General features: G+C 40.2%; 1 protein-coding gene across 4 annotated transcripts in view; it reads right to left on the minus strand.

The window, feature by feature from the left end:
- The window catches only part of LOC131140759 (serine/threonine-protein phosphatase 2A 56 kDa regulatory subunit gamma isoform), a 28004-nt gene extending 16750 nt beyond the window's left edge, over nucleotides 1-11254 (minus strand). For 2 of the 4 annotated variants that reach the window (XM_058091468.1, XM_058091467.1), the window contains exon 1: nucleotides 2940-3116. In XM_058091468.1, the coding sequence (XP_057947451.1) occupies nucleotides 2940-3033 (94 nt within the window). In that variant the 5' untranslated portion in view covers nucleotides 3034-3116. Of the gene's footprint in view, nucleotides 1-2939; nucleotides 3117-9833; nucleotides 9979-10845; nucleotides 10912-10996 lie in introns of those variants that run through there. The other 2 variants (XM_058091465.1, XM_058091466.1) reach the window with 2 other exon arrangements.
- Between the last annotated feature and the right edge of the window lie 289 nt (nucleotides 11255-11543).

Here is an 11543-nt window from a genome sequence, read left to right on the forward strand (position 1 = left end):
CCAATACCAATACCATAAAGATTTATGGTTATGGTTGTGTTATTTCATTGTGGCAGATCGCACTTGTCCACAAACTTCTGTTTCCAAGTCAACAACTGAGATGTAACACAGGATTTATACTACTTATCTTCAACTCCTGTCTTGTTCTGAATCATATCTCCACATTCGGTGACCCTCGTGAGTACTGTATTTTCTACACTGTAAGGCGCACTTAAAAGCCTTTAATTTTCTCAAAAATCAGCAGTCCGTCTAATAATTTGGCGCACCGAGTTCAAAAATCTGTTATCGCTCCGCTTGATAGACTGTCGAACAGTACGTACACTAGCAACGATAAACCAACCAGAGAACATTACATAATACGTACAGTATGCACATTTACCTCCGTCATGCCTCTGATAGGTATACTGCAAAACAACATTTGTTTGTCCCACCAAAATGGCATCTGCGAAGAGGCGGGTTAACAAAGCACAATTCCAACTGCAGTCATGCATCAGTTACAAGGTTGTAAATGGGAATAGACCAGCTGCAAAATAATTCAACACCAATTAATATATGGTTCATAAGGAAGCAAGAAAAAAAAACTCTTGACAAGTTAAGACAACAACATTAGCCACGTACACGTGGACCCAAATATTCCAGTTGCATTCGGTTGGACCCAACACGTGACACGTGGCTACTGTTCCGCAGGAACAAAGCGAGGTGGCCACAGTTAGAAAACCAACTTGAACAATGAACCATTGAACAAATAAGTTTGTGCTGTTTTAAATCATCAAAATACTGCAAGGTAGAATTGCTTTAATCATTTTACCAAATTGCAACTACTGTCTTTAAGAGTTGTAGTTCAACATGTTGCCAGGTCGTACCCTTCGGTCCGCTTCTATTACATAAGACAGTCTGTCTGTGTTAGAAATATTCTGTGTGGTCCTAAAATACTTGGCAGTTTGTTGTGTAACAGAGAGACGCTACATTGTTGGTGGCAAAATTGATGTGAACCACAATGTGACTTCTATTAATGTAACCCGCAGAACACTGAGGGGAGGGGGAACCCATGCAACGCGCACACAAACCAGTGTCTGTCATCCTGTCTGTTGGAGAACAGAAGAATGATTTACGCCAGGGGCGCTCCTGTTCAAAAGATAATAATAATCACAATCACACTGGAACCACAGCCTCCGCTTGTCGGCAGTTGGAAATGCCGCTTTGGTAATCTGCTTTATCGGCAATATGTTATGGTCAATGCAAACAGTGATACTATTTATCATTACGAAAGGGGACACAACTATTTATCCTTATGAAAGGGGACACAGTGTTACAGGTTTAGAGGAATATGTGAAAGCAAGCAACATGTGATTACTTGCAACCAGGATTTGTGCAGCTTTGGAGTCAAAGTTTGCAACACAAGCAGCATTTAAACACACCCAATGCTCTCCTCTGAGCAGCATAGTTAGTTATTCCACAGAAATAAGGAATAACAAGTAAATCTGAATGCCCGATAAATATTTCTGGAAAAATACACCCAAGTTCATTTTCACATGGAACTTGCGACATAACTGGTCCGTGTTGCAGTAAAACATGGCTAAAGTGACACTATGCTGATATTATTAATAAACAAAGAATAGACTGCAAGTTGTGGGAGCCAAAGAACATTGTATATTATTAACATAAAATGATTTGCTTCTTTTTATACTTTATGACAGCTAAGAATGTTAAAAAGCATAATCCCTCAAGTCAGCTGGTCTTCAGTGAGCGTTTGAGCGTGAGAGTTTTTTTTTTATTTGTAATGATACCACAGTTATCACAGTTTATGAAATGGCTATATTAAAAAAGATTGCTGATAAAAATTGAAAATAAAATATTGCTTTTTGGGCAATATTATTAAAACTAGGAACTCCAACTTGCATGGATGAAGGTAGTCAAACAGAGGTGCTACTTTGTGGAGGTTCCTGAAGTGTCAATGCAAATGCAAACAAGGACCACCTGTTCGTTGGACTTTGTGCAACAATACTCAAAACAGCACTAATTTGCCTGGAGCAAAATGGCGCACAGATGGCACATTTAAAGCCGGACACCTCACGTATAGAGATGCAAAGATCCTATGGAAAAAAAATTACCTATGGGCAAGGGTCACAATGATAGAGACACGCACAGACAGTGGCTAGTGTGGCTCAATAGAATGCAATCAATAATTGCCTTGGGTTGCAGGCAGCTAGGGCCGGGCTGCAGATTGCAGTGGTGACAAGAGCCAGCCTTTTAAACAGTTCATTGTACAAAAGTGTGGTAAGTGTTCTCAAGAAGGCATACATAGCTGTGCCAAGTGGGTGAAAGGATATTAGATTCAATATTCCTAAATTACTGTCATTAATTGTATTTGAAAGCTGCCAAGCCAAATGACAAGGAAATCAAACCATTGCAGCGCATTGTCAATGTTTTTTTTTATTTTTCATTTTATCTCTTTACAGCATCCTCTGAAATGTTGAATCTATTTTGGTTTACTTTGGGGAAAATAGCCTAGTCGCTCCAAATGACTCTTTCCAAAATTTGGAAATACATATCTTAAAGAGCACAATGAAGGACAATAATGTCGCGTAAATGTACACGACATAATCTTAATTCAACTGAAGAAAGGGTCGGTCTGACGTCACTTCCGTTATCGTCACGAATGGCGGGGGGGGGGATGGGCAAGGAGAGTGGCTAGCTAGCAAGCTAGTAAAATAAGAATTTAACCTTTTAACGTTTCCGTACCCCCTAAGAAAGCGAGCGACTGACAAATGACAGCCCCGATGTTGTTTAGTACACCAGCGCTGACTTTCGGTCTCATTTTGTGTAACTGAACGCGCTATAAGCAGTGGAGGGGAACTGGAGCACAGCAACACACACACACCTTTCTTCCCCCCTAATTCCCCGCGACAATACAGGAAGAATAATTAGTCCGTACGTACCTCTGAAGTGCATAAGAGCCACCGGCTGAAAAGGCCCATTGGAATTAGGTGCATCCACAACCATTCTGTCAGCAGATTTATTGCATGTCAACATATAAACCTCAACCAGGAAGGTGATCCACTCACTCAGGGCGAGAGGCCAGCCTCCATTTTAGCACAAAGCAGATTAGAAAATGAAGCTCCCTGCCGCTGGAGGGAACTGGCTAGTTTGTGACGTCACGTGCGATGGAGGACGCCCATTGGCTGAGCTGGGACTACTCTGGTACAATAGAAAAGGAGACTGCCACCACGGTTGAAGGTAATTGGCTGAGAGGGGGAGGGGTATGAAGTGGGTGGGACAGGCGCTGGAATTTGTTGCCTTGGCCCCGCCCCCCAGTTGCTAGTCTCTGGTGACGCTACAGTATATGCTAGGCAGCCCAGGACAATTTACACGGCTTTCTGCATTATCTGTTTGAGCATTTGGAGCTGGAAATAATTGAGTGTCAGTGTGTTTAAAGACAATCTCTGAAGCAAAACACTTTCTACAGTACTTCAAAGGTGGAAGATGAGCATGGGGGCCTTATGTCGTTTGAATTCAAGTGACTAATATAAAGATACTACTTGGAAGCAGGCAAGGGGGCTCAAATCTAGGGCTTTCTGCAAGAATACAAATTGCAAGATGATGACTGGTTGTCAAGTGTAGCAAGAGTGAATTGTCAGCTCACTCACAGCAATTTATACATATATTTTGCAAGATGGCACCACTCAGCTGGCAAAAAAAATCTTACAAAAATAAATCTTTCATATTTAAGGAAAAAAAACCATCAAATTGCACCCTTTGCCAAAAACTGAAATGGGTGTTTAACAATCAATAAAATTGTTCCCAATCAGCCCAATAAAAACTGACCCACTACCTGTTTCGGAAAGGCTGTAACAAAATATAATTATTTTGTTTTTGTACACTTCACATGATTCCCCGAGAATACACAGTGAAACCACATTCATAACACAAGACTGTCTCTCCATATTATTTCACAATGTTGTACACTGAATATCTTATCACTGTTGAATACAAGAGCTGTATTATTAAATCAGTATTACTGTAAAAGACCACATTCTTAATGGGTTTTATGAGACTGAACAAGAGTAATAATTGCATGCTGTTGCCGAGAGGGCTCATTCTAAAAAGTCATACAAATGTGTACATAATTACGTAATTTTGTGGCTGTTTTACTGACTTTTGGCCCTTTAGCCATATTGTACTGAGCAACCAGAACAGATAATACAGTAAATCCCCGCCCAGTCGCTGTTCAGCCTTCAGTGCCCCCAATATTTATATGAAGGTATAATGCTTTTCTGGGAAGTCACACTTGATGGTACTATATAAAGCGGGGGTGGGGTGGGGGTATGCTGTAAATCCGGCACATGGTGCTATTTTCAAGCAGGGAGATGATTTGACAAGACTTAATGATGTATAAGTACAATACTGTATACCTGTAACTGTTTCTGTATGTGTGGAACAGCATTTAACATGGCTTTTTCTGATTGCTCCCATTTTTGTGGTTTTTCACTATTTGCTGGGTGGGTGTTTAGGAACATAACTCAACTCATCGAGGCAGATGAAGTTTTTCCTTGCCTCTGTCACGCAGTGCTCCAAAGCCTCCACAAGCACTTACAATACAACCACTTATTTGTTGTCATCCAGGTAGTAAAATTATCCAGGAACCATATCATTCACCAAGAGATGTCTCTTCAATGAAGCCAACAATCTTATTATATGGTATTCCTCACACAAAATGTCCATGCAACATAATAGTGACAAAAAACTTCAGAGTCAATTTAAAAGTTGAATGGTGAACTCTGGGGAACACTTACACTTCCATGTTTGACCAGAAGGTGTCAGCATTGACTGTGACAACAGAAGATGAGCTGTCATCATCATCATGTTCATAAAACATGCACTGTTGACCGACTAATTAGCTATGTCAAATTTCTTATTTGATTGGTGTAAGGGAGACAGTGACTGACATATGATCACAATGCAGACCCCTACTGTGTCACTACTTTTTCTAGTGCAGCTTGGTACAATTTCCCACCAAATGATGATATGAATCTATACTCGAATGAAAATATTCCATTCATGAATAAGAAATCATCCTTTGCAGAAATTCACTCATCACAGTCTGGAAGCAATTAATTGCGATCAATGAGGGTTTAAACTGTCAAGTGGTAGCACAACACAATGAAACCAAGTTCAGCAACACCTGTTGACTGACCAAAGATTTCCATTTACATATGCTTGATCACCAAAGTCTACAGTGCAGAGGACAGGGGGTTGACCTGCATCTAAAAAGAGCTAAATTGCACTCACATACTTTTTCTCTTCTTTGCATGCAAAGGTGGAATCACGCTTCAGCATCATTGTGCTGCAATAAGTGACACATGGCTGCATCCTCCCCCTTCAAACCCTCAGGTGGAGCTTCCCAAAAATTCTCACTCTGCATAAGTGACAACGCAGACCGCAGAGCTGTGATTGGTCGGCATTTCTCAGTACATAATTTCAAGGTATTCCATTCTGCGCAACCACTATAAAGTGTCATCAAGACCGAAACATTGGTGCAAATTGTGTGTCTGAGGGCTGCACAGCGGACGAGTGGTTAGCGTGCAGGCCACACAGCTTGGAGACCGGGGTTCGATTCCACCCTCGGACATCTCTGCGTGGAGTTTGCATGTTCTTCCCATGTGCATGCGTGGGTTTTCTCCTCCCACATTCCAAAAAGTTACAAAGCTGTCCATAGGTGTACGAATGTGAGTGCAAATGGTTGTTTGTCTATATGTGCCCTGTGATTGGCTGGCGACCAGTCCAGGGTGTACTCCGCCTCTTGCCCAAAGACAGCTGGGATAGGCTCCAGCACCCCTGCAACCCTCGTGAGGATAAGTGGTCGAAAAATGAATGAATTAATGCGCATGTGTCTGAGCGAAGATATTTATAATACACAACTATTAGTAGTTATATGAATGTTATATAAATATGAGGAATGTTATATAGATTTGTGCAGTTTCAGAGCAAGAGGTGAAAAGTGGCTCCACACAGATTAGTTCCAGCTTCAATAACAATCTGGCTGCCCGCAGTTGCCATTGTTTACTACAACACCAGAAGCTAAGTGAAGCTAGTTTAGCTATTCTGGCACATTTACTGTGATGCTTTTGCTCATACCGTATGTTAGTCAGTATGCAATGTCCTAATTAAATAAATAAATTGTGAGTCAAAAAGTTGTTTTGGTGGAGCTATAAGTCAGTCCCAGCCGAGGCGCAATAGTAGTATATGTATATAATAGTAGTATACGGATCGAGACGCCGTCAGATGGGTAAAGCAAAATTCACTCAACTCTACACATCTTAGAAAACAGAGGCCGGCGAAGTGACTCCCATGTTAGCTACTGTGCTTTAGCGCCGGTTTATTGCATGTCGCACAACATTAAAACGCAATTACGTGCAAGTCTCCAGATCGGATGGGTAGTATTTTTCTTTCCCCAATATTCAATCCACTAAATTTGGCCAGTATTGGGCCAATGTCGATACGAAGTGGAGCATGTATGTAATACATTTTACAGCGTATTTAATACACTGTGTTAGCCATCAATGGTAAACTTATGACTTTAGCAATTATCGGTTGATATGCAAAAAACAATTCTAAATACGTATGATGAATGAAAGGGATAAATGAACATTTACCTCTGAAGGCAAAATTGTTCCTAAAGCGAGATCAACACCTTTCTTTTCAACACCACCTTCCTGTTTTGCCATGGGTTATTTCTTGAATTCAATAGTGTCCCTCAATTTATCACTTGTAAGGTTTTTTGGTTCCATTGTGTGTTAGTGAGGTAAACACGATTGAATTCAAGACGTAAATCAGCAGTAACAACTTCAATCCATCATTTATATGCATTTGAAATTATTTTCTGCACATAAATCTATAATTTAAAAACCTGTTTTGTGTTAATTATTTGTGGGTTTCTGGAATGGATTAATTGGATTTGCATGATTTCCTAGGGGAAAAAAATTTAGTCTGTTAAACAGGACCTTCTGAAATGTACTAATGACGCTAACCAAGGTTTCACTGCCAGATCAGACCATCCCTAGTTAAAGTCACCATAACTTCCTGGTTGTTTCAGTTTTAATGTTAAACATATAAACATATACATACTGTATTGTCAAACATTGCAGTCCAGGCACAAGAGCAATACACAGCTGAGTATAAGCTTACAGGAAACCACTTAAGGCCACATCCTGCATGTAATGCTGTGTGTAAACAAAGAAGCCATGAAAAATAGATGTAATTGTTCAAACCTCATCCTAACGGTCTCACTGTCTAGCTCTGAAATTGGCACAAATATGATACATGTAAGTGAAGGTAGTCAATACAGAGAATTAAAACACAGATAATATGGTCATTTTTTTGCAATAACTCAAGCTTATAAACCACAAAATGCTTACACGTCATGCATGCTCCAATCTCGAGTGTCTTGCATTTACATCCAGCCTGAGTCAGCGTCTTACAAACACTGAGATGGAATGTTTTCTTCCAGGTACATCTTGATCCTACAGCACATCATTTGAATTACAGATAAAGCAGCCGATGGGCAGTAGCCCATGAATTATGTAGCGCAACCTCCAGGTTAAAAAGGTGGTCATGAGGATCTACCTGTGCGATACATTATTAATATGGCTGCCTTCCTGAATGTTGGGCAACCAGGCAAAACCATTAAAAAATAACATTTGAAAAGAGAGTACCCCCACACAATGTAATTGCCAATTAATGCAGTATCAATATGAAAATTGCTCCCTTTATGTAAAAATTAACTATACATGCATGGTTGCAGACAACTGCACTATATCCCACTTTTGTTGGGATAGAAATGATGCTCATTGTCATAGATATTATTGACCCAAATGTGTAAAGACTTTTTTTTGTAGGAGAAAAGGTCTATGAGCTATTTCTTAAATTCAATAGTGTTTCTAAACTTCTTTATCAAAATGCCGGCACTTGCAACTTTTTTGGGCTCCATTGTGGGTCATTTTGCAGTCATGAGTTTTGTGATGAAAAAATACATTATGATCCAGTGCGTGATCATGTCTGCATTGAGATGTTAAATTCTATTTATTGAATTATCCATCCATCCATTTTCTACCGCTTATCCTCACGAGGGTCACGGGGGGTGCTGGAGCCTATCCCAGCTGACTTCAGGCGAGAGGCGGGGTACACCCTGGACTGGTCACCAGCCAATCACAGGGCACATATAGACAAACAACCATTCACACTCACATTCATACCTATGGACAATTTGGAGTCGCCAATTAACCTAGCATGTTTTTGGAATGTGGGAGGAAACCGGAGTACCCGGAGAAAACCCACGCATGCACGGGGAGAACATGCAAACTCCACACAGAGATGGCCGAGGGTGGAATCGAACCCTGGTCCTCCTAGCTGCGCGCTAACCACTCAACCGCCGTGCCGCCTATTATTATTATTATTATTATTATTATTATTATTATTATTATTATTATTATTATTATTATTATTATTATTATTATTATTATTATTATTATTATTATTATTATTATTATTATTATTATCTATTGAACTTCCTGAACAGAAGAAAAACAAGTATTTAAGACCAAAGGAGCCATATTAAACGGAAAAGAAAATGGATGGATAGATGGATGGATGGATGAATGGATGATGATAACTGTACTGCTGAAAAAAATAAAGGCGACACTTAAACAATCCAATGTAACCCCAAGTCAAACATGGAGGCCACACACTAATGAGCCGTATTTTGACTTGTTTTAATGACATGACATCAAAGTTGGCTCAGCCTTTAGTGCAGGGGTCGGGAACCTTTTTGGCTACAAGAGCCATGAAGACCAGATATTTTAAAATGTGTATCTGTGAGAGCCATATACATTTTTTTAAACATTGAATGCAATAAAATGTGTGCATTTTTATGTAAGACCATCAGTTTTAGATATAATGGGCTCTAATTACGTAGACCAGGCACACTACCCCACGCCAAGGGGGTGTGGCCAGCACACTTTTGTGAGCAGCGCAGTGTCTAATAATAAATCAAATACTTGCTGCCATTAATGCAACTTCTGCTGCTGCATGGTTTTGCACCGTACTCAGTATATTTCATTCTTTTGGCCATCTTTGCCAGAAGGCTTGGTTCTGCAGCTTTAGCTAGGTGACTATTTGACTAAAGGAGGAAAGTTTACATTTACATCTTAATGACCGAGGTACACTACCGCATTACCCAGTAATAATCGAGTTTTGGTGTTTGACCTGGAAAATATCATCAGGAAAGATAGATATGGTCGGCCGTATTGCAGTAGAAAATAGATCAAAAGAGCCCTACCTGGCTCCCGTGCTTTAGTGTTTTTCCACTTTAATTTTGAGTGTGATTCTAATAAATCTAAGAAATTTCATTTGGTAAAGGTAATGGTTTAATTTCCATTGATAACTACTGTGATTTTGTTGTCAGCACATTCAACTATATAAAGAACAAATATATATTTAATATTTCATTCAATCAGCTGTAGGGTGTGTTATTTTAGTGTTCCAGTTGTCACTTGGTTAAATAGCAAGCTTATTATAGGTTTAAACAACTTTTAAAAAATATGTAAGTTTTTGTATGTTTTTCCATTTTAATGACATGTACTCCAATAACTTTGTACATAGATATTATCATAAACATGCCTGGTGGGATACATTGTCATCCTGTTAAGAGACCGTCCTCCATCATGGTAAATGTACATCTAATAGTTCCTTTTTTAAATTGACTATAAAATACTACAACTGACTAGATTGTGCGTGTGTACCTAATGAAGTGATCCATGAGAATCTCTCCCGCCTACCTGTCAGTGCAGCTAGTTTGTACAGCTCCCTGTTGTCACTGAGGGGGAAGCTTGACGAACTCAACCTCTTCTCCCGCCTCCCGACCGTGTGTGACCCCGGCTGCTTCACCCTCATCTGCTGGGTCGCTGGACGCACTTTCTTACCCTGCAGGAAATCAGAGAGAAAGGACAAGTATTGGAAGTAATTCAAGGTTGCGAAAGGAAGACGGGGAGGAGAGGTGATGTGCTTTAGGGTCAAGTTCTGCCCTGAGTCGGATCGGGTGGTGGTTCTCAGCAGGAGGGGGAAGGAACCTGAGAGTGTGTAGAATAATTGAGGAGAGAGCTGTCACGGACATCAAACAGGTGATGGAGATATTAGATCTTGATGACATGTCAGTAGGGACAAAGCAACTTTGGCCTTGATCGGAAAGTCATAAGATCATGGCTGTGATGTCACATGATATACTTTCAATGAATGTAAAGAGGTAACTCGCTCCAAATGACATTTTCTGAAACCAAATAACACCACCACCAGATAGCCTATCTTACCAAAATATTATAAAGAACAAACTGTACAAAAATAAGAATTTTTGTCATAAATTTATGTCAGCCCGAATAATATGGCTTGCGTATACACAAAAGCAGTCTCAGAAAAGCAGCTGACAATTTAAAGTCATTGTGTGTTTATGACAGGCTGTATATTCAATGTTAGCTAATGTTGCAGTTAAACTTTGCCAAATCGCTATCATTTGCTGTGTGTGCTACATCTTCGGTATTCAAAGCAAGAAGCAGGATATAATACTCCCTGTACGTTGAAATGTTGGTACCCTCCATGCAGCTGCATTGACTCCCCTTAATGTCTGAATGTCACCCCATCTTAGAGCTCCAATTTGGATCACTGGAGGCCATAAAAGCCGCTAAGAAGTATCCATACCATAAATGTAACAGAACATCATACCAAAATAGATATACTCTTTTACACTGTGCTTTTATGCTGTACTGCTAATGTGACTTTTAAGTACAAAATACTTACATCTTGATCACATATAGGCCAATTTTTACTTGCAGATTTCTTGTTCTTTCCAGACTTACTGGACTCCTATATGACAAAACTACACATTATCACTTGTGCGATTTACAAATACATAAAAGAGAGGAATATGAATCACAATGTGGGACTTTACCTTCTCTTTTCTGCTCTTCTGAGGCATGATGGGGAGCTGCACTGTCAGCTGGTCGCGGTTTCCCACTAGAGTTCACGCTGGCGTGGCTCCCACTACTGACTATCCACGCGCCACCATGTGATCATGAGTCCGTGTTCGCTGCCTCCGTGGACACTTCATGCAGATAACAGGGAGGACAAACTACTGTTTGAGTTAAGGAGAAGTCATGGAATACGTGATCTCATGTCTCGTGTGATGACCAAAGCAGCAGCGAGTTGAAAGACTTTCTTGGGTGGTTGTTCCTTCTCTTCGCTGCCACGTGGGGGCAGTGTTGCACCAGCAGGAATGGACCCCTGTGAATCACGTGTCAAAACAACGTCATATATGTCCACCACTGGGCATGCGCTAGATTTCTCAAGCATAACTGCTAGTGGTGGAGTGGATGAATCAGAGTTTAATCAACCCATGATATGAGAAAGCAATTACAATTGAAATGACCCTAGTACAAATAAGTAAATAAATATTACTGGGGGAAAAATGCTTGAAACTCAAAATGTTCTTAGTACTT

Source organism: Doryrhamphus excisus, chromosome 13 (assembly GCF_030265055.1).
Source record: "Doryrhamphus excisus isolate RoL2022-K1 chromosome 13, RoL_Dexc_1.0, whole genome shotgun sequence".
In the NCBI taxonomy this organism is placed as follows: domain Eukaryota; kingdom Metazoa; phylum Chordata; class Actinopteri; order Syngnathiformes; family Syngnathidae; genus Doryrhamphus; species Doryrhamphus excisus.